This window comes from Sciurus carolinensis, chromosome 8 (genome assembly GCF_902686445.1).
Source record: "Sciurus carolinensis chromosome 8, mSciCar1.2, whole genome shotgun sequence".
NCBI classification, from domain to species: domain Eukaryota; kingdom Metazoa; phylum Chordata; class Mammalia; order Rodentia; family Sciuridae; genus Sciurus; species Sciurus carolinensis.
The window spans coordinates 17,186,580-17,210,882 of record NC_062220.1 but is presented as its reverse complement, the minus strand read 5'-3'; the positions used below and the strand labels follow the sequence as shown (position 1 = coordinate 17,210,882).

Here is a 24,303-nt window from a genome sequence, read left to right as displayed (position 1 = left end):
TGAGAAATAATGGAAAGAATCTGTTAGAGGCAGAACTATCTATATTATAAAGTTAGAAATAAAAGAAACAATGTCAGACATCTGCTTTAAAAAAAATCTTGTGAAAAAAAAAAACACAAATAAAAATATTTGTCCTGCCCACCTTTCAATTATTCAACAAAATTTCTGAGAACTGGGCTACAATGGTCTTGAAAAGCAAATGGATTCTTGCTCTGTTGGAACTAAACTAATGTGAGAGATGATGTCAGTCAGATCATCAAAGTACTGAGCCAGAAATACAGCATATTATCATCCCTCTGAAATAAAGGAACCCTGATCTATAAGAGCTGGATTATCAGTTAACTGAGCAAAGGGAAGAGGAAAGGAAGACAGTTCCAGACAAAGGAATGGTGTGTGCAAAGGTCCTGTGGCAGGAAGAAATATATTTAAAGAACTTTTAATAAGGAAGGGGGCTCTTATGGCTGGCGTACAGATTGCCAGGAAGAGCTATAGAGAGATCAAACCATAGAGGGAGCTGCAGTCCTTGTTAGGAACTGCATTTTTACTATAACAATATAAGGCATTGAAGGGTTTGAGAAAAGACAATGACATAATCAGACCTACATTTTTCAAAGATTTCTTCTAAATATGAGGAACAGGAAGGAGAGAGAGGGCAGAATACATGTGAGCAGAGCTGCTCACAGGCTATTCCAGTCCTGGTAAAAGATGGGGACAGCTTGGCTTTAATAAGGTGGACCAAGAAGATGAAAAGAAATGGATGGAATAGAGGCACTTAGGAAGGACAATCCCCAGGACTGAGCAGCAGACCGGATATGAGATGTTATGGAGAGGCTGGCGTCAAGGATGTGTGCCAGGTTCACGGCTTGTCCCAGTGGACAGACAGCGGTACTACTCGCCAACATGGAACAGGTCTGGGACACAGCCCGGGAGCCAGAAATTCAAATCCAGACTCAGGCAGACGTGGCTGAGGAGCCTTAGAGATGGCTCCGTGGAGAGACCGCTGGCACTGGATAATCAGGTCTTAGAGATCCAGGTTAAAGATACAAACTAGGTGCTCGTCATAATACAGGTGGCGACTGAAGCGACAGAAGTTGCCCAAGGAAAGTTACAGAGAGGAGGGGTGACAGACAGTACAGCACGGAGCCTGAGGTACTCAGACCTTTTAGAAGGTTGTATGAATCCAAGGAGAAAATGTCCACAAACGTGCTTTATAAACTGCAACACATTAAAACGATCAGCAACACTAAAAGCTGAAAGGCTTAGAGACTAATATTTTTCAGTATTTTACAGGTGTAGACACTGAAAAAGAAAGTAAGGATCAAGCTCCACAAGGCCCTCAGTTGTTGAGAACTCAGCAAGAGTTTAATCTGTATCTAAGCTCCAAAAAGTCCAGAACAGACTGAGTTCTCTGTGAGCTCCCTAGAGGCTCCTGGAAGGGGGCTTAGAATTACTCATAATCAGCAGGCTATTTCTTTTCCAGAACCCACAAATGAGCCCCATACTTAGCCTCTGCAGCGAGCTGGCTGCAGCTCCTGGGCTGGGCTGACACACTGTAACCTCACATCTGCAGGACTCTGGCCCCCTCTCCCTCCCTTAAAGGGCCTTTGTCACTTGTTCCCCAGCCTGGCAGGCGGGACAGAGGGGCCTTTGCTTGTGTACTCTGTAAAAGCAGAACCACGTCTGGAGAGCCAGAAAGCTGGAAGGAGACCTCACTGGGCACATTTCAGGAGGGCCAGGACCCTGGCAGTGAGGAGCCACAGGAAGTAGCCCCCACACACTTCTGCTTGAGACGATGTTCCTCTCCCAGAGCCTCAACACACGATTTTAAAAAGCAGGAAAGAGGGAGGCAATCAAGCTTGGTGTAAGACAGCTTGCATTTTTCTCTTAGGAAAACCATTTTAAACAGTATTCATTTGCTAGAGTTAAAAGTGGCTTCTCAAAACGGTGACCTTAGAATCATCCCACCCAGCTGCATGAATCAAGAGCAATTCAGCTCAGGCCCCTGGGAGGGACACTGTGTGGGAGGCTGAGCCAGATGACCCTCAGTGGTTTTCCTGCTCCGTGATTCTACTCCCACGTGAAGGAACCAGATGTTGTGCGGCCACGTTCTCCAACGAAGGATTCAGCATCTTTCAAAAACATCCACTTTCTGCACACCAGTAAGTGAACTAATGGCACTACGGAACTCTCATTGACCAAGTCTGGGGTTCAATGTGGATATTTTATTAGCCGAGAGTTTCTTCTTACCCACTTTCTCTTGGGTAAGAAGCCTTCTTGGGCTTCTTTCCTAAGTATATGGTCACCCAGCCACTGGACATGTGCTGAGACCTGCTGACCTTTCCCCAAAGGACAGATACAGTCTCTTCCCACTCATCTCAACCTTAGTGCCATCAGCCCCACCTTTCCTGTCCTCGGCAAGGGTCACTCAGTATTTTACCCTTGAGGCCAGTGATCTCAAGCCTGGCTGCATACTACAGTCCCTTGGAGAGGTGCTGCGCCCTTTCCCCAGGCTTCTCCAGGAGAACATGCCAATCACAGCAAAAGTGTTTTAACCAGGTGCTGTAGGCCTGCTGCCCAAGTGCCACGACAGCACCTCACCACACCTGATCATAAACCTACCCACTGGTGTACTCTCCACGCCACTTCATCTATATATACTGCAGACCTTGGTATACACATGTATCCAGTCTGGAGATGGTGAAGAAGCTCTTCTCCCTAGCTTCAGAAATTTGGAGTTAGTCTTAGGTGGGATTCAGACCCTGTAATTTTTAAAACCTTCTGAAGTAATTCAGATGTGCAGCAAAGAGGTAAGAAGGGCTCTGCTTCCCATGAGGCCTCACGCATGAGGTGGGAGAGGGTGGGCACCGGGGGCTGCCAGAGATGCACAGCTGCACAGCCTGCAGGGCCAAGGCGTCTCAGTTGTACCACCAACACAGGCAGCTGGTCACCTACAAAGAGACAGGGATGTGGGGCTGGGGCTTCAGAGGGAGACGTCCCTTAACTCTGGAAGGTCAAGTCTGCCGACACTTCCTGAGCTTCCGGCCTTGAACATGGTCCCTGCCCGGCCACCTTCTTCCCTCCCCATCACTTTTCTTCAACCACTGTACTGCCTCCCCGCCTCAGAGGAAGGCTGCATGGTATGGGGACGCAGGGCTCAAAATGAGTCCAAAGGGAGAAGCTGGACTTGCAATGGCGATCCAAACCAAAAGCTCAGGCAGCAGAATTACTGAAGCAGTCACTCCTCTGATTCTCCCTCTTGGAGACCAGAGACCCGGAGCACACACCTGAAATGTGATGGAACCACATAAGGATTATGAATAACACTGTAGGGACAGGTAATGCCAGTGGGTGCTCAGAAAAAGGGTAAAAAATAGTGACTCTAAAAGAATCTTCCAGAACCCACTGGACATCCACACAAATAGTAAGCAGCAGTTTCAGAAAGCCTGGAAAATTAATTTCATGTTGAAGACAATAAAGGATAGAAGAGATAGATGGGTAGATAGGATAGAATGAAAGGTAGTTGCATAGATAGTAGATAGGGAATCATCAGATAAACAATAACAAAACTTGGTTTTTGTTTTTGTTTTTTATACTTAGAAGATTTGAACTTAACACTGGGGGCACACCTGTAACCTTTTCTGAAGTGACTCCACATAAGTGACCTCGGTTAGTCCTCACACCAACTTCATCAAACCAAATTCAGTATTATCATTTCATGTTGAAAATGAAGAGAATAAAGCCAAGATAAATAAAATCAAACCAGAGACATTTCAACAATCCCCAAAATGAAAATGCCTGATTTCTGGTCACCTTCTTCTAACCTCAAAGCACTTTTCAGGAAAACTGAAGTCAAGGTCAGGAACAGCAGCCTCTCTAAAAAGACCTGACAACAGACAAAAATGAGCTTGAAGAGTAGCCATCACAAAGCAAATAAAAATATCCTGACTTCATTTCTGGTTCTAATTACAGAAGTATTTCAGATAATTGTACAAATCTGTCTTTTTATGAACACAGGTAAACAATAGTCCAGGCCTAGCCTAGGGGACCTCAGCATAGTTCACACACTTGAAAGCATTCATTACATTTTGGTGAATTTCCAGAAAGTCCACCATTTGTCTTAAATGCCGATGTCTACTTTATGGGTTCTTCTTCTTCTTCTTCTTTAGTTTGTGGCAGAGCATTAGGAGGGCAGTTTTTAAAAGAAAGAGGTTTTACAACCCGAAAAACTATACTTCTAATTTCTTCTGTTGTTGGTGGACCTTCATTTACTTATTTCTATGTGGTGCTGAGAATTGAAACCGGTGCCTCACACACGCTTTGCAGGTGCTTTGCCACTGAGTTACAACCCCAGGTTTCTTTTGAACCCAGATCATCTGGCGACATTGGGTCCAAAAACCTGGATGGCCATGGTCTTTGGGCTGCTGCTTCCTCTGAACAGGTTCTGAGCTCTCCATCCCTCTGAGCTCCTGGCCAGCTTCACTTTTTCACTGCCTGGTTCTTGAACTTGATCAACGAAGCAAACAACGTCCAGGAAGGTCAACTCTACTGCAGTATAACCGAAAGTCAAATCAACTTTGTTTTCAAATAATGGTGCATAGAAAATGAATGGCCAGGGGGTGTCACGGGGGGCCAAGAAGCTGCATCCTGTTAGTCCCACTGAGCGGTGAGGAATGGAGGGACTGAGGCCCAGTGGAGCTGGGCAGCCGGCGATGCAGCTGAGGCAGGTGGTGGGTCCCCGCCAGCTTGGTATTCCCGTGGCAGCACTGGGCACCGCGCGCTAGGATATTTGTGGAAGAGTCAGGAAAGAAAAACTCCAAGGAGGAAGCAACTGCCCGGAGGGTCTAGAGATACGGGATGAATGAATGAATGAGTGAGGCCAAGGTCAGAAGGCAGCTCGCTCGAGGTAACTGAGAACTCAAAGATGCGTCACAAAACCCGAGCATCACAATGCGAGCTACAAATGACGCTCCTCCGAGAAAACACAAACTCAAAATAGTTGTATCTTAAGTGCCACATCTGAGCAGCTGGCCATGTTGTCCTGCAGAGCCCTACTGAGCAAGGAACGAGAGTTCTGAGAGTCAAGACCGAGCTCAGCGGCAGGAGCTGCGTTCACACGGGGGCATCTGCAGGACGGAAGCAGAAACGCCAGCGTCACACACCTGTCACCTCTGGCTGCGTCCCTCCCAGCTCTGGCACACCTCGCTCCTTTCTCTCCTGCCGCTTCCTTCTGGTCTGAGTTTCCTGCTTCCACCTGCCAGGTCAGGGCAGGGCAAGCTAACCATGGCGACCCAGCGAAGCACAGCCAGGTCAGGCCTCAGGTCAAAATATCAAAAAGCACAGCCTGTAAACAGTCAACCACGCCCTAGTCTCAAAATAGGTGCATGGACCAGATCCTTGTCTTGAAACGAGCTGAGACTTCTGAGGGACAGGAATCCATCAGAAATGGAGACAGCAGGGAGCCCAAGTCAGATGTGACCCCACAATGGGTTCCTGGGGCCGAGTCGGTTCCTTTGGCACCATCCAGTGTGAGGGGGCCCCAGTACTTAGCATTCTGCAGAGGATCAGGGATCCAACTGGCCTCATGCAAGGGGTAGCAGGACACTCTAGACAGCATTTCTCCAACTTGACAGGCACAGGGATCATCTGGGGACCTGTTGATACTCAGAGGTTGACTTGAATGTCGGGCACAGGGCCTGAGATCCTGCATCGGTGACAAACTCCCAATAATGAGGATGCTACATGTCCATGGACCAACCCTTGAACAGCAATGTTTCAAGCCGAAGGTTCTCTATCTTGGTTTCACTTTAGAAGTACCAAGAACACTTTTAAATTCCCCATGCCTGGGCCTCATCCCTGAAACAATCAAATCAGGCTCTCTGGCTGGGACTCCAGCATCAAGACTTTTTATTCCAGGGTAAATATGACATGTAGCCAGGACCGAGAACCACTGCTCTAGACAGTGGGGATGGCCAGAGGTTCCAGGGGGCTCATTTGGCTGGAGCGACTCAGAGATAGAGCCACCTAGGGCGGGACTGGAGGCCCCAGCTGAGAAGGTCCCTCAGCAGTAGGAAGCACCCCCTGCCTGGACCAACACAACTAGGGACCAGGGAGGGAAGAGCTGCTGTGCCCAGGGCTTGCCCAAGAGTCACGGGCACTTACAAACAGCAAAGTAAGGTTCACGTTCCCCAAACTGCAAGCCAGGCTGCTAATAGCCAGGGCCTGGGTTTCTCACTGTAGGTTACAAAACAGGTAGAGCTAGGGGCTCAGGAAGCGGGGACTAGGAAAGGCAAAGTAAGAAACAAACTTTCCACTGCCACCAGAAGAAGTCCTCGCTGACCGCTGGAGTGACGGGTCCTGTCTTCACTGCTCCTGCTCTTTATTTAAATGTCGGCCCCTGGTATTCCAGGACAGGACCCCTCCTTTGTCCCCAGGTATTGAATACATTTGGAAAGTCGATTCCACAGTTTCCAAATGCTCGAGAGAAATCCCCACCCTCCACAAAGACCCTCCATGATGCACCCCATCTAGGTGACACCCTTCAGGATGCCATCAGCTGCCAAGGACCCCGTGTCCTTGCAATAAGGCAGGACAACCTAAGAGCAGGTTCTGAACCTGAGTTCAGGGCAGGCAGAATAAAAGCAAAGTCAGAGCCCTGAGAAGAAGGGAAAGGCCTTAGTGGAAGAGAGAGGAAAGCAAAGGATACAAAGATGCAAAACGGGCAGAAAGAGGAGGCAACCAGGAAGGCCAGGCGGGGAAAGGGGGGCCTCCTTCAATACAAGGCCAGCGTTAGGATCACAGCCCTCAGCTAAACCCAAACTCTGTGGGATTGTGCTCTTTAAGTTTATTCACCTTTGCCAGGTTTTTTTTTTTTTTTTTTTTTTTTTTTTTTTTTTTTTTTTTTTTTTTTGCGGTACTGGGGATCGAACTCAGGGCCTTGTGCTTGTGAGGCAAGCTCTCTACCAGCTGAGCTATCTCCCCAGCCCTTTGCCAGGTTTTAAAAAGGAAAAATGTAAGTGACTCAAAGGAAACATAATACAAGGTCAAATAAATTCAAGATGAATTCAGAAGGATTAGCCATGTGGGAGGACCAGGAAGTGGAGAAGGAGGGAAAAAAAAGAAGAAAGTATGGGACTGGAAAATACTCCAGCCTCCCTGGAAATCAATCAGGAAGACAAACATCATAGACCAAAAACATGTACCTGGAAGCCCCCTCCTTGCCCTCCCAATCGGTTAGCCTGGAAGAGTCACTTGGCCAGGGTGTCCAGGCCAGCACAAGTGAGCTCAGGAAGGTATGAATGGACGTGTGCTTAGAGCCCCCATTTACGGTTAGATTTCAATCTCTGTCTTCTTTGGGTCAGAATCCTGAGAATAACTGAAATGTATAATAAGCAAGTTGATTTTTCTGGCTTATGATATAAGATGGCCACTCATTTCATATATTCTCCAAACAAAAATGTTTTCTCCAAAAGTGCCAAGGGCTAAGGTTAGGTTTCAGGTACAATTACAGACTCATAGTGCAGCTTGCTGGTGAAGGACTCTCTTTAGTTCTTGGGTGGTAAGCTCACCTGCCCGTTAGGGTCCAGTAGCAAGAGGGAACAGGGTTTCTCTGGAATGCTCTGCAGGAGCATTCCATATCCTGCACATTCAACATCCTGCAGAGCGATTCCAGAGCGTCCCAGCCACATGAGTCCATGGATTTAGTTTGAGAACCCCTGGCAACACCTTTCAACCTTCACAGGTTTCTTCTAGTAACAAGCATACTGCCCTGGTCACCAGCATCCATCACTTGGGAGCCTCATGAAACTCCAGTGAGTCCCCAGAGGCATGCACTGAACTGTGTCTCTGTAAATTCACATATTGAACTCTCGCCCCCAATGTGAGGGTATTTGGAGATGGCACTTGAGGGAAGTGATTAGGGTCAGATGAGGTCATGAGGGTCCCACCCTCCTGATGGTTCTAATAGCTTTATAAGAGGAGGACACAGCAAGAAGGAAGAGAAATCATCTTCTATCATGAGAGGACATAGAAGGCAGCCACCTGCAAGCCGGGAAGAGCCTTCCTTAGGAGCAAACTTGGCTGGCAACTTGATCCTATAGACTTCGTGTCTCTGGAACTCTGCGTACACGTCTGTTGTTTAAGCTGCCCATTCTGTGGCATTTTGTTACAGCAGTGTGAACAGATGAACACATCTGGATAACAAAATACAGTCCACTGATCCACTGTGGGGCACAGGAGCCTCTGTGACACTGGGCAAGGTCCCCAGAGCACTGTGCAGCACATGGATCCAGGACCCAGCAAAGGCAAGTGCAAAGAGGAGAAGCCGGGCAGAAACGAAATGCCGGAACAACCGTTCCCACCACAAGAGAGGAAGGGAGAAGAAGACTGAAAGTGAAAATTCACAGGGAATGCTGGTGCTGACCCAGTGCTCCTTGCAACCTGTCCCACCCACATCTGGCCCTTAATACCCCTCTGCACAGAGTGAGGAATTCCTCAGCACGGTCAATTCTCAGGGCTCTTCTAAAAACACACCAGGCTGCAGGCCTGTTATTGAGCTGCTCCAACCTGGCAAAGATGCTCACTCCCCAAATCAGTATTTTCACACCCCAAATATCAGACCACAAATCCCTGGCCAAGCCAGCTCTGGCCAGCCACCCTCCTGGCCTGGCACTCAGATGCCCTCCACTGCTGGCTTTTACCTCTGCTTTGTCTCTCCTGTGCCACTATCAGCCCTCCAGGGCAGGCCGAGTCTACCACGGCCTCTGATCATTCCAGGGGGCCGGATTCCAGGTTCTGCACTTGGAGACAGCCCAGTAATTATTGTTGGCCAGCTGCTTTTCCTGAGAAAGCATAATCGGGCCTTTTGATTCTCATACACACACTGCCTGTTCCCTGCCACTCTCCTCTCCAGTGAAAGGGACCTCAGCCCACTCACATTCCGGCACAGTTTCCAGATCCGGGCATGAGCAGCCTGGCTCAGGAGTGCTAAGAAGTGCAAGCAAGGTTTTGGGCCCATGGTACAGAAGCCAAAAGAAAGAAAGGAGTTCCCTTACCTGTGAGATGAAGGGGCTATGCTCAACCAGGTCACCTGTCCCCACCAGCTCAATGACCATTTAAGTCTGGGGACATGTCTTTCCATGGTGTGGCAGACACCGCTGCCTGGTTACTCAATAGCCACCCTGTCCTTCCTTCTCACTATCAGACAGACCAATTTTGTTAAGGGTAGGAAGATAACCAACTAAAACATGCATTTTTCTGGCCTTTCTACCGCACAGGTAGGTGCAGCCAGTGAAATTTAAGAGTAATTCTGCTGGAGATCTCAGGAGGAAGCCATGACTTCTCAGATACAGGTAGAACCCCTTCCTGCTTCATCCTCCCACTTCCTTACACGGTGGAGGCTAGATGGGAAGCAGCCATCCTGTAGACATGAGGACAAAAGTCTACCTGCTAAAGAAAGGGTGGGGAAATTCTGGGCCCCACTGGCATTGGCCAGTTACTACAGCAGCTGTGGAAGGCCGACCCCAGGACCTCTTGGTTCATGACATGATTAGGTCCCTCCATGTTTAAATTACTAAATTTTCCAGTCAAGTAACACATACACTTGTGATTTTTGTACTTTTGTTCTTGTTTTTGATGCTATTGTTGCTTATGGTTTGTTTTTCTAAAAGCAAATTTGGCTCTGATGGTAGTTTCTAAAAACAGCAATGAAGGGGAAAAAAAAAAAGGAAAATTTTTTTAAAAGTACCTACCAGGATATTTTTCTTTCAGCTGGCAAATCCAAAGAACAAACTTTTCCATGAAAGGCGTCTGCATTTCACAGAAGACCAAAGACATCTAAAAGTCTCCCAAATTGCAAACTTTTGAAGTAATGAAGCTCAGTAGAAAAGAACCATCAGGTAATTTGTTAAAACTTGTCAGCCTCTGAGGCCAAGCATTTGCTTCCTTTCATATTCAACCCCATTATCAGCAATGATATTTTTGCTTAAATGAAGTTTAAGGCACAGACCCTTCCTCCCAGATAATTACTGAAATTGCCAAAGTAACAAGACATTACGGAAAGAGATCCATTCATGTGCTAGAATCTCCATGGGACTTCTGTTAGGTAAAAGGCTGATTGGTCTAGATAAAAGAAAGGCACAGAGGACCAGATTAGAATCCTGCTTCCCAAGAAAGCAGCACCCTGGTTCTGCCTCTATGGACTTCTTTGGAAAGCCCAAGGCTGGAAGCAGTCAGGCCACAGGCCAGCGAGAGCATGTGGCTCAAGTGTCTTCTCTGAACTTCTAGACAGCACTCCAGAATTGCTCTGCTGGGAAGCTGCAGGGGTCAGCAGTGTCACTCAGCAGCCAACAGCTTCTCCCTGACAGCATGGGCAGCAGCCCTGCCTGAGCTGGTCAAGGCCACACTTCCAGTTCCTTCCTCCATCACCTCGTGTTCACAGATTTCTAAATATATCACAATCAGCCCCTGAAAAGTTATTTCTATTAGAAAAAAAGCAGTGCAGATGATCTCAATGTCCAGTAACAGATGGTTGTTTCGGGAGACAGAGACTTATCTTCCCCTTAGAGCAAAGATTATGAACACCTGCTGGCAACCCCTCTGCCCCCTGCCCAAAACCTACAGAGAATTTCAGTTCTTCAGAAGCAGATGATGAAATACCATCAAAGTGTGGATTCAGTCATGCAAATCAATACCAGGCCTTGCGCCTAAGCCGATTCAGGTAGGAGCTAAAAGAACATGTAGATTCTTTTTCCCTAAATGTCTTTTCACAAGTAGGTCACAATACAGAGGCCTTATTCTATTTATTAATTTTTCCCATAAGTTCAGATTTCAGCTGAGGTTTTCTTCCTGTATTTCTCTGAAATTATTGAAGTAGAAAAGTGGGGAAAAAAATAAATTACTGCTCCTACATGCCAGGGTCACTGGGTACCTATAGGTAGAACATTATGCCCTCACACCAAAGTGGGGCATGTCTGTCTTCATCTACGTTTAGTCTTGGCGTCAGCCCATAGTCCCAGGCCTTCTGGAAGTTCCCAAATGTAGGCCACGGGCTACAGGGAAGACCTGGAAAGAAAACTTGCAAACCCAGAGCAGAACCAGAAAAACCAACCCTGGCAACACCTCAGAAATGAGTGCCATCCCAGGGCAGGGAGTTAAAAGTCACACCTACAAAGACCAGCCTCAGGGTCTTTGGTTACAAAAAACACAGCAATTCCCCACCGGCTCCCAGTCCCTTTGCAAAGTACGGTGTCTAGTGACCAAGTCATGTGTAAACAGAAAGAGGGAGGAAAACAGTTTTTTGATTGTATTCTACTGAAACTGAAATCTATAGCTCTGCACCTGGGTGTCTGACTATGTTTCTGTTAACACAAAATAAAAACAGGGCACACACACATTTATGATTGAGGCTCTCAATGGGCCAGTTTGTCTTCTGGCTGGTTACAAAGGGAAGCTTATCTGCAGCTAATGTTAAAAAATAAAGTTAAAATCAAAAGCTGCCACAGGTAACCCCAGCCTAGGAATCCACATTCCACAGGTCTGTCACAGCAGGATGTTGATGGTGGGCCAGACTGCAGGTGCTGGGGGGCAGGGTCTCTTGGAACTCTTTGTTTTGGTTCAGTTTTGCTATGTACCTAAAACTGCTCTAAAAACCAAGTCTAAAAAAACAAATCCGTTTCTTAGAAAAGGTTTAGCCTAAGTGCTTCAAACTCACAAGGCATTTTCTCATTGAAAGAAGGCGACAGTCATCTCCCTACCCCACCCCACCACCCCCATGCTACTGGACCCAGGGAGTGAATCCTAAACTCCTTGAAGAAGCCCATTCTCGTCCCAGTGGTAGAACTTTCCTTACTGCCCAGCTCTGGTGTGCCTGACCTCAGGCCCAAAGGAAGAGCTTTTGCTCCCATCGCTGTCCATCATGTCCCTGGGAGGCCTGAGAGCCAGGAAAAGAATGTGGTTGGAAACTGTAACATTGAGAGCAAGGGCAGAACCCTGCAGCAGTGCCAAGGGGTTTGAGAGGGGAGTGGGGACGTGTCCACCACAGTCCCCGGAGGTCCTGGGACCAGAGCTTACTTGTAGCTCCACATGTTATTTGAAGCCACAATTGTTTATTTTAATGTCCCTCTTCAGGCTCCTAGTCTTTATTACAAAGTACTTTGTCCTCACCTGCTCCTGTTATTATTTCATACAAAAATGGCACCAGTTAGTTTGGTGGCGGGGGTGGGGGAGGTAATCTGCTCTTCTACCACCTGAATACTGCTGATGCCTCTGTACCAGACCCATTGTTGGCATTTAGTGGATCCACCCCATAGTTTCTCAGAAGAAAACCCCGAAAAAATACAGAAAGGAAAATTCTCCCATTTAGTAATCTTCGGGGGACTCCCAGTGCGCTTCTATAGGAGTAAGGAGACAGAGGCCACCTTTTTGCATACCCTGAAGGCCGACAAGACAGCGGACACACACACATGCACAAATGCCTCCTTGCCAACTGGAAGGATATTTAGAAATAGATGGACTCAATCAGGAGAGAAGAATGAAGAAAAGATCAAAATAAAGTCACACAGGCACCAGTGACATCCACAGGGTCAGTTCTGAGAATAAAATCGATTTTGGTGTGAAAGCAAAGCAGCGGCTGTGTGTTGTGCAGTCTTTCTGCAATCTCTATTGTCGCCTCTATTGTCCTCCCAGGCAGACGCTGCAGGCCATGCACACAGGTCTGACCCCAGCAAAGACCTGTGGCTGCTGACACACAGGTACTGCCCTGGGCGCCTCGCAAATCGGTCCTCAGAGTTCTTCCAGTCAACTGAAGAGCGCAGGCAGCTGTCTTCATCTGACCTATCTCTAGCAACTCCCTCTCCTTTGGATGCTGTGACAGAATTTTCCTGGCTTTCTCTTCGTCTCCTGATTCTTTCTGCCTTTCACCTGCAGACCTGCTTCCCCTGCCAAGGAGTCAGGTGCCCCCCACCCAGTTCCATCCTCTGCCTTTCCCTCGGCTCCTCCCTCTCACTCTGGTCTTTGTGGATTATTTGCTATGGACTCTTGGCTTCGCTACTACCCCACCAGGAGGCTCATAACACCCAAATCTATATCTCCAGCCCAGACCTCTCTCCAAAAGTCCACTAGTTTCCAAACACCTCCTAGGCTCTTGGGTATTCTGCAACCCATTAGTCACCATGTCTGAAACCAAACTGGTCATCCTCCCCACCAAAGTCATTGGCTCTCCAAACACTGCCATTCTCTGCCAAGCCAGAAAACACCCACTCTCAGTCCTTCCCCCACCATCAAATCTCCTCGTCTAGCTTCTATTCCCCACATTCATTTGCTCCTCCCTGGAGGATACTCTGTGGGTGGAAGAGCCAGCCAGCAGATCATCTTGGCACCATCCATTCTTCCTTCCAGCGCATCCCTTAAAAACCACTAGGGTTTCCTTCTGTTCCTCCCTCCTGCCTACAAAAGAATGCCCAAGGGCCACCAAAGCATGCAAACCTTCTGTGATCTTGACACACCTCCCAACACTCGCCACAGAGCACTCTATCCTCAAACTACAAAACAAACAAGCAAACAAGCAAACTACTTGGGATTCCCACGATCAACCAGGACTATGTATACATTTCTACCTGTTGTTCCCAAAGCCTGGAGAACTCCTATTTGTACTTCAGCACCCTCTGCAAACATCACCTGTTCTGTGAAGTGTTCCCCTTCTCTTCAGCCCCTTCAGACTTATCACTCCATCCTCTCTGTTACAGAAATACTCTGACCACAGCTCTAATGCAAAACCTTTATCAGGTATTTTAATGACTTGTCATCCCAAGACTTGTTTACTGATCTTCCTTCCTATGCTCCTGGGAGAGCCCCTTGCCTACAACATGTGCAACTTAGAAAAGCAGTTCATTAAGTTCCTCAAAAATCAGCGGAAGAACCAGCTGTGAGAGATGTTTCCCCAGGATGTGCAGACAGGAAACAAGGGGAAGGAAGGAGTTAATGGCTGAACCTTTAAAAACACTACCGCTAGTAACCTTAGATTACATTTCTGTTTAACACAATTGGCCAGTGAAAAAGAATTTTCATCACAAATCCTATTTCCTCCAAGTTTTCTAAAAGCATCACCCTATCAGTCTGAATCTTGCAAGCTCTTTCTCAGCCAAAAGGAATTTCCCTTTACACAAACACTATTCAGACATTTCCAAGATATGAAATATTAAAAACCAGGACTTTCCACTCAGACAACTGGGAAACTATTTGTGGATTTTTTTTCCCCCCAGACTCCTCTTGTATTTGCCAAGAAGTCTAAGGAAGACCTTTTTTTTTTTTTTTAATGTTAAAAAAGTGTTTCCTACCTCTGTGCTTACTTTTCCATTCTTTATTTTGTCTGGGTTTTACTGAGGCAAGGGTTTAAGTCAGAAAGCAGAGACTATAAAACATAAAACTACACTTGCCAATTAAGTTGTCCAAGTGAAATATGCTATCAACTGAACGTAGCTATTGTTTTAATGGCCTGTTTTTTTAAAGAGACTTTCAATGGTAGAAGTGCAATACATGAAATACAAATGGGACTTTGGGACCATGTAACACAAATGCAGAATTTAACAGCCAGGGTGTGAAGCAAAAGGCACGACAATGCATTCACAAGTCAAAATGCTTTATTTCCTGAGGAAAAACTTTCTTCTAAGAGCTAACATTGATGCCTCTAACGAAAAGCAGACACGGATATTTGGGTGGTTCAGTATAACCTATCTCCACTGGTTAAAAAAAAAAAAAAAAAAATCAAAGTTCTTCAGTAATGTCAACAAAGGTCAGATACACAAATGACGCCAGTAGAGAACAACTTAAAACTCTAACATGAGGCTTTTAACACGAGTGGGTTGTAACTGAGCCTAACTCCTGCTACAGAGGAATATAGTGTACATGATCTAAGAGGTTCTGTCTCTCTTTTGCATTGACCTTCTAAACAGTAGGAAAAAATTATATGTCCACCAAAATCCACACAGCGTTTCCCAAGCCAGAGTGTAAGCAAAAGTCTAGTCAAAACAGACTGCATCCAATGGGTGACATGGGTTCTAGAAGCAGCTGTGTCCCAGGAATCACTCCTGAGCTTACACTGCAGGAGAGCTGAGTCACTAAACCTTCCCTGAGATAAACAGAGTGCCTTGATAAGGGAGATCAAAGTGTCCCCAGCTCTTCTTAGTCAGAGTCACGAAGATTCAAGGGTTACCCAGCCAGAGTTGTTCTGCAGCCAAGGTGGACCCAAAAGATTCTTGGGTCATACTCCAAAGATCCCCTGCTTTCCATCAACAAACAACACACACAAAGATCTAAGAACCATCTGCACTGGAGTTGATAGAGAGGACAGACAGGGGAGCATAGAGAGAGAGGAGAAGGCTGAACACTAAATGCTCACATCTCAGACAGTGAGAACAGGAAGAAGGGAGGAAAGACCCAGCCTCCCAGAATGCCATGGAGACCCAAGCAAAAATGAGTTACAAGATGACCCTGTGGTCAGCAGTGACAAATACTTCTATGAGGTCCAGCAAGTAAGGACAGAGAAGAAATTATTGGATTTAGCAGTTACAGGAAGGTTGAAGGACCTGTGTTCCTCATCAGAACACGAGCCAAGGTCCACACAGGAGTAGAAAGTGAGGAAACAGGGGCCATAGCTGTTGACTGCTTGCTTGAGAAAACCTGGCTATAAACAAGACAGGAAAAATGAGTAAGAAGAGGCATCTGGCAAGCATGTGTTCCAGGCAGAGACCTGTGTTTACAGCAGAAGGCAGGAGCTGGGGAGAGAGAATATACAGATGCACGAAAAAGAATAATTACAGACCCCTCTACTTCTGAATGATGTCAGACTCCTAACATTGAGACATCTCGTCCTCAAAGAAGACATCTGACTTAGGTAAGAGGGTGGAAAAAATGCATCTACTGTAAGCCAGGAAATGGCATGCAAAGAAACCCAGATCCAAATAATAGGCCTAAAGTCACCAGAGAACCAATGGCCATCGACACCAAATCTTCCTGGATGTGAGTCCTACCCTTTGCATGCACTGCCTTCACCCCGGCTCCCAGGGGCAACCGGGACTGTTATTCAGTCACTCCACCCTTATCACCTTCTCTAAACAAAACAAAAATAGATACTGACACTGAATTGCCCAAGGCACTGTCATAATAAATGTCCACATTTGCAGAAATATTTAGAAGAATCCAGAGTTTTAAAAAAATACACTAACAAAAGAGGCCCAGGCCACTCAGCTTAACCATTTTCCAGGACTGCTCTGCTCCACTTATGTCAGCAGTAAGCAATTATTATGTAACTTTGAGCACACTGCTCTTGACTTTATGGGGACAGAGAAAAGACAAAGCTATGTCTCCCATCCTCGAGGAGCATGTGTTCCATCCGGGCAAATTTCTAGGTTTCAAATTATCCATAGAAGAAATGAGCTGTAACCTTCTATGCATTTTATCAATATCCTCAATTCAATTCGGGGAAAAAAATATCAAGGCCACTTAGAAATGTATTTTGTAGAGCCAGAGAGCAACTGACGAGCAGGACGAAAGAATAAGTTCAAAGAAGGGGGGTATCAAAACTTCCTTTCGATTCTGATTTTGCAGGGACAGGGAACATAAATGCTACTCCTTCATTCATAGGATCAAACGTGGATAATACAGATGCACTGCAGCCACAGGCCTCAACCATATTAAATGCCCAGCAAAGGATTAGGGCCATTGGCCCCAAGAGTCAGCAGACAGGTTACAGCCATGCTAGACTGCGGCAGGCTCTTCAGACTGCAAACACTAGCATGTAGCATTATCAGTATTTGAATAGGCATATGCAACTGGACAAATGCTCCTTTGAAAAATGGCATTCAGCTTTCTAACCTCTGAGGACCTTGAACAGAGCAAGTCATTCTTGTCTGACATGGTAAGCAAGATTACAGGCTCAGCTAGATACCTCCAGCCCTGGCATGACCCTGATGCTGGGAGTCCAGATAATATACTTAAGTCTATGTGTCCTAGTTAGTGAGTCAGGAGATAGCATCCCCCCCAAACACACCCCATGCATGCACTGCAGAGAGGCCAATTCTGTCTCTTAGTTTTCCTTCACTGGGCAACAGTGGCACAGCCAAATCATGTTCTCAGAACTTTGCAAGTATCATAGTATTTGGTTTTGCTCTTTTGCTCTCATGGCTATTGTGAATTTTAAAGCATTTTGTAGTTGTGAGCCCACCTTTGTAAGCAAACAAGCGCACCTTTGTTAAACAAATACACCTTTTGACTAAGGAAAGAACTGTCAACTCAGATTATTGTACTAATGGTCGTGCTGATTGAGTCTCCAATATCTCTTTCATCTCCAAATGATTAACCTAAACCAATCTCATAAATCCCACGCCTGTTTCTGGCCACTGGTTTAGAAATGGTCTTGTGGCCCAATCCTTACCAATAAAGCTCTAAGAAAAGTCAGGTGGTAGGCTACTAAGAAAAATTTCTACCTTTCTAAAAAAGGGAAACAAGGAAGTCACGACATTTCTCCTCTCCATACTGTCTGAATGCAACACCTGCAACTCCTATGTCCATCGTGTCTCCAATGTAGATTGAGGGAAGCAAGGTCCATGGGAACACGGAGGAGCTACTGAATCATTCAAAAAGGGAGCTACGTTCCCAGGCCTCCTGCACTATGAGATAATAATTTGCTTGTATAAGCCAAACAAATGGTTTTTGGATACTTGCAACAGTAAGCATTGTAATTAACTCAATTGTTTATCAAGATGCAATGCCTCCTCTCTCCTGCAAGATCAGCAGCACATCAGCACTCCTATTTCCACAGAATATTATAACTCAGAGATCTGAGAAGGAGGGCAAATTCAAAACTATACTTCCCACTCATCTTTCAGCCTCATGCCCATGTCTACCTTCCCTCAATCCACCTTAACACCACTAGAACAATTTCAGAGATGCTAAAATAGTGAGTCAAAGATTTTTTGCTGAGCCAATGGAGATCCTTTAAAACACAGGTAAATTAGCAACACATAAACCAAACGATGCCTTACAAGTGCTTGGATGGAACAATGGGGGATCGAGAAGGTGACCGTCCACTCCCCAGGTATTCCTCCCCTACCACCTGGCTATGCCCTAAGTTCTCCACTTAGAGATTCACCCTCTTGATGTAAAGTAATTATAGCCAAATGTAAATGTCCATTTACAGATTTACATATTACATAAATATTTACATATTTAGCCTTACTAACATGTAAAATTTTACCTTAAGTTTATCAAATTGTTCTTGTGCATAAAATTTGAAAAGGGGGGACTCAAAAAAGAACCCCTGCCAATGAGCCCTTACAACCTGAGAGGGAAAGATAAGAGGGAAAGGTATAGAAAGGTTCAAAGAGGGCCTTGAAGAAGATTATTCTCACTTCACAATTTTCTGTCTTGCTAGAATTCCATGCCCATTCTGCTGATAGAGGACAGGTGACCAGAACCAAGGAGTACCCAGGTCTCCTTAACATCCTGGGTTCCCTTCAGAATTTGGCCAGGAGTCAATAATAGGAGAGGAGCTCAAACTGGAACAGAAACCCAAAACTTCAATATCCCATTGGAACAATATCAGCCTCTGGGCCCACTGGCAGGAAGAGGAAACCACCCAACCTGTGAGATCAGCCAATTTCTTCTCAGCAACACCAGTGCCCGATGTGAGCCAGATGCTTTCCACATGGACACCAGCAGCAGGTTGAACATTCACTACCTACCACTGTGTGGGATCAGCCATTTCACTTTGCAAACTGACCAGATGTAAAATGTGAGAAGCATAACCACCAAATAATTTTACAAGTAACTGGTTTTACATGCACTTTGCATTTAAAACAAGCAGAAATTCTGTTATCTTTGCAAAGACTCAGTATTTTTTAATACATACTTTTCAAAAAGGGCATAACCATTGCAAAAACAATTGATAAAATCTTTATTTTCCTGATGCCTAAACAGGAATATAAAAAAGAAAGTTACCACGTGTTATGGTTTAGATAGGAGGTATCCCCCAAAAGCTCATGTGTGAAACAATGCAAGAAGGTTTAGAGAAATGAGTGGGTTATGAGAGCCTTAACACAATCACTGAATTAATCCCCTGATAGGATTAACTGAGTGGTTAACTGTAGGCAGGTAAGGTGTGGCTGGAGGAGATGGGTCATTGGGGATGTGCCTTTGGGATATATATATTTTGTATCTGCTAAGTAGAGCCTGTCTCTCTCTCTCCCTCTTCTTGGTGTCCCATGTCCTGACCTGCTTTCCTCTACCACACCCTTCCACCAGGATATTCTGCCTTACCTTGAACCCCAAGCAATGGAGCCAGCCTTCTACGGACTAAGAACTCTGAAACCGTGAGCCTCAGAATAAATTTTCCTCCTCTAATTGTTCTTGTCAGTTCTTTTGGTCACAGCGGCAAAAAGCTGACTAAAACACCAAGTTAATGAGGTTTATCCAACACAGGTCCACTGTCAACCACCACCCACAGGGTCCTTTCTACCAAGCATTCCCCCTTCCCCTACCCTCCTTCCAAGGCCTCCAGAAACGTGAGTGGCATTGAGTTTTAATACAGCACTAGAACCCCCCTTTCCCCAAGGATATTCAGATAAAATTTTTCTCCAGTCCAGTTTCAGTCTGTAACTTGAACAGTATCAAAGGGCATAGTGTATAGCTGAGTCTCCCTCCCTCCCTCTCCTGACCTCCTGGTCCCCAAATCACCTTCCCAGGAACAATCAGTTATCCATCCATTTCTTGAGCATCCTTCCAGACACAGTCTGTGCATATACAATATACACAGAAAAAATGAACAGACTATTTTTCTTTTTAAACTGCAAAGGTCCACAGAGAATTTTCATAAATGAAATTTGCACAGATCTTACAAGAATACAACATGAATGTTAGAAATACCCAACATCCTTGGAAAAAGAGGGAGGGTTTCTCACAATGTTATCAAACCCTGAGAGATATGCTCCTCATTTTCAGATCTGTTATCTTTTCTGAACCTGCTAGTGTGTGTGTATGTGTTTGTGTGTGTGTGTGTGTTGCTGGAAACTGAACCCAGGGTCCCCAGGTTGCTAAGCACATGCCCTACCACCAAGTTACTCCAGCCCTGGGAACTCCTTTAAGCTTCAAGAAGAAGCCCATAGCTTTAGAAATTCAGGGTCTGGTGAGCACGTCCATTTTTGCCCCATCCATGTGCTTCATTATTTTGTAGACTTTCAATCTGTCTCCTCTAAGCCTTTGTCCTTGTGAACCAAAAGGCTTCATAGCCAACCAAATGAGGAAAACATTGCTCTTGATGGCTCACAGAAAGCACCTGAGAGACATTATAATCCCAGCCTTAGGCGATTTGAACATTTTTGAAATCAGCTTTGTGACAGGTTTGCTAAAACACAGCATTAGCAATTATGCATGTGGTAACTAAATCCCTATTTAGGACAGTGAGAGGGATCATGCTAAGAAGGTTCGGAGGGAGGCTGCCATTGTTAGCCCGGGCTAAACATTAGCTGCTTTGGAGCTCAGCAGTTTCTGTATTCCAATCATTCTCTCCCAATCTCTTACTCAGATACTTATCTTTAAGTGAGGATTCCTCATTCCTATGGCATGATGGGCAAGAACTTGGGCTTTGGAGGCAGGGAGACCTGGTTTTGAATCCTGGTTGTGTCAGTGATTAGTTGTGGGGCTTGAGCCAAGTTGCTTAAACTCATTCGACCTTGGTTTTCTTATATGTAAAATGAGAATAAAGTTGGCTCTCTCACTGAGTCATGAAGAGAGATAAATGACATAAAGACACAATGTCTTTCAGCAGAACCAGCAACGGAATTTGTGGGAACCAGTACCAAATGAAAATGTGGATCCCCTGTTCAGCACTTAGTCAGAATTTCAAGATGGCAACATTAGAGCATCCAACCAAGAGTGGAGCCCAGAGGGGCTGGAGAGGGGGCCTGCGTCATGCAAGCATGGCTCCCTCCAGGGAGAGCAGCACTCCACAGCTACCATCACCTCCGGCCACTTTCCCAATTTACATATGTCTGCTCACTGCAGGCTCCCTTCTCCCAGGAACCAAGCCCAAGCCACTCAATTTGGAAAGTTGCACTGGGTCATTGCCAAAACAGGCACTGGTGTCTTAGAAGTAACCTGTAGCAACTGTATTTTCAAGGAAAAGAACTCACCAAAACGGGGAAATCTACCTTCAGGCCTTTGCCTGGTTTTTCATTCTGCCAAGCTAACAGTCTTACCTGTTTCAAATCTTTGTACAAAAGGCTCATTATGGTAACTCACTTCAATACATTTTGTCATTCCTCTGTCTTGAATTCTTTAACTCCACTGCCCTATTCTACTTCTACTTTTTCCACAGCACTTATACTATTTAACATACTTTACTGCTTCTCTGTTTACCATTTATTATTCTTTCCTACGTATGCACACATGACCACACATACGCGTGTGCACACCTGCACATCCACACACTAGAATGTAAGCTTCTCAAGGTCAAGAATTTTTGTCCGCTCTTGTTCACTGATGTATTTCAAGTGCTTAAAATAGTGTCTGGCACATAGAATATATTCAATAAACATGAACTAAAGAAATAAATACATCTGTGAATAAAGGCATAATCACATCAGGCCTTCTTTTTTCCAAATGAAGATTCAGCAGGAAGTCAGGTAACCAACATTATGGATAAATGGCAATAATAACTAGCTCCACACCTGGATCCGAAACAGAGTTCAAGAAACAAATGTGAAAGTTATCTATTTTCAAATCTCTACCAAACCTCTCTTAGTCCAAAGGACTGTAATCCAATAGTCCAATACCTCTTTCAACACTAACTCATGTATACACAGCTAGTTGCAATCACTTGCAGCAATGATGAGCAGCATTTCTGTGTGAGCTGTTTGGAAGGGAGACATTTATCTTAATAGCATAAAGAGTCATTTAAAAAAGAATTAGAAGAAAAATAATCCCACATTACTGCTTTACCACCACAACAGAGAAAACCTGAGCTATTCATATCAAAAGGAATGTAAAGTGTCTACCCCTGAAACTGTGCAGAAAGCTGTTACAGTCAGTCCAAGCTGTTTGTCCTCTCCTGAAGTTAATGCCACAGTCACAGGCAGCATCTCAAACCCTGACCTGTGATCTCACAACGCAAGCCACCGGTTCCACCAGCTGAATGGCAACCCCGAAACTGTGGCATTACAGCAGCTAGATGGGACATTTTCCTGGTAATGGAACAGTATGTTTAAGAACAAAAGAGAAGAGCTCCCACTCCATACATGGTTAAAATGTAGCTCATGTCAGAATAAACATCTGGAGCACCCAAGACTCAGAAGATACTTGAGGGCCAAAATCCAAGTTCTTTATGGAGGGCAGGAAAACGACTGAGCTCCATTCCAAATGCAGCCCACATGGTCTCCATGAGACAGGCTCAGTGAGCAAAGCCCAGATCACACTGAACATCTGGCTTTTGCCCCAGCATGAACTACCACTCCCTCTCAGTCCTGCATTCTGGGTTTTTTAAACAAGCCCTTCTCAGCTACCTCAAGCACTTTGGTGGGAATCAGCAGGGAGGCCCTCAAACCTATTCCCAAAATAAAGTCAGTCAGAGGCAAAGGCCAAAGAGGTGGAGCCTGCAGGCCATTTTACAAAAGTTTCAAATATCGTGGCACTGACCCCATTAAAAGAACCCTAAAGGGAAAGCAGCCAAGTCTCTCCTCTCATTAGTGTTTGCTTTCCCTCTCTCATTACAAACTTCTACATGTATACAAAAGAAACGAAGAGATAAAGAGATCTTCAACAAAGGCATATGATCAGTGCTGGCTATTGGAAACAAAATTTCATTTTACAAATTTAATATGAAAAAAATCGAAATTGAAAACATTAAGAAACGTGCTTGCTCTGTGACAGTTTTATCTCCAAAGAGGTCTCTGAGGCATAGAGGGAAGGCGAGCTATCCTACCTTCCCCACAGTTCTTCTGAAATATCTAACTGCCTCAGATTTTCCATACTGATCTTTCCTCTAAAAAGGGAGGAAGCAGCTTTCTCGGCAATACAGTTTAAGAAGCCAAATAAAGCAGCCTTCCTCCTAATGTAGAGGAGGTTTTCCAACACACACATGCGCACACGTGTACTCTTTAAAATACAAATAGTGGGTGAGAGGGAGGAAGAGAGGGGGAATATGAGACGGATGGAAGGAAAATGCTATTTTAGCTTGCCTCGTTTAAAAAAAAGAAGAAAAAAAAAAACTTCCCACAAAAATCAGTAGCAAACTAGGTGGTGGCATATTAGTCTCAAAACACATCCCCCTCTCCCCACGTATCGTTACAATAGTTAGCAATAGGAAATGGTATTACAGATATGAAAAGGCCACGGGGGAAAGTACAAATAGCTAAAGGAATACAAGTGTCACTATTCTTAAGAAAGTTCAAAGGGGCCGGGTGTGCACCTTCATCTGCTCGAACAGAAAAACTGCTCCTCTCTCCAGACTTCTAGACTCTGGCCATGCCCTTTCCCAGACATTGTTTTCCCAGTTCCCAGGTCTCCAGCTGTTCCTCTGATGACAACACCTCCCCCATTAAAAGCCACCCAGCCCCCGCCGCGAGTCCTCACCGTGTGGTACATGAGGGCCTCGGTCTCCCCGGGTTCTGACAGCTCGCTCAGCTTGCGGTCCCACTGCAGGACGCTCTGCTCCCCGCTCTCCAGCACCTCCATGGCGGTGGGAGTCGCGCTGGGTCGAGGATGCTGAGGGCAGGAGGGGACCGGGCGGAGCCGCCTCGAACCGGAGAGATTCCTTTCTCCGGGTGTGCGTGCGTGTGTGCGTGTACCAGCGGCTTATGTTCTCAGACAAGAAAACGTCTGCTTCCCTGCCTGCGAGAGAACCGCCAAGGGCTCTCGTCCAGTGTTCTCGGAGATCCGAGAACCCCCAGAGGACACAAACCGTCCACGGCTCGGACCGGAGGCTGCAGGGGTTAAAGTGGGATGTGCATTCAAAATGAAGTCAGCTCGCTTCCCAAGAAAATCCCTGCGCAGTAAGCCCCACTTTCCACTACCGCTCCAGACACAAACTTTGAGAGTCCCCTGGGATTCTCAGCTCCGCTCCAGGATGCAGCTGCGACCCCACCTCCTTCCAGGCCAGTGACCAATAGGATGCTCGACTCACCGCTGGACCCAATCAGAAGTCTTTCTCTCCGCTCTGACCCGCCCACAAAGGCAGAGCCACGGGAAGTCTCCGCCCATGCTTTGGAATGTGGGAGGGGCGCGCCTTTGACGTCACCGGGGAACTCCTCCTGCCCGAGC

General features: G+C 45.9%; 1 protein-coding gene across 1 annotated transcript in view; it reads right to left on the bottom strand.

Annotated features, from left to right (window-relative positions):
- Nucleotides 1-24,093, bottom strand: part of Creb3l2 (cAMP responsive element binding protein 3 like 2) — a 108,745-nt gene extending 84,652 nt beyond the window's left edge. Inside the window, exon 1 of the mRNA XM_047561868.1 lies at nucleotides 23,617-24,093. Coding sequence (XP_047417824.1) covers nucleotides 23,617-23,718 — 102 coding nt within the window. The 5' untranslated portion in view covers nucleotides 23,719-24,093. The remainder of the gene's footprint in view (nucleotides 1-23,616) is intronic.
- Nucleotides 24,094-24,303: the final 210 nt, after the last annotated feature.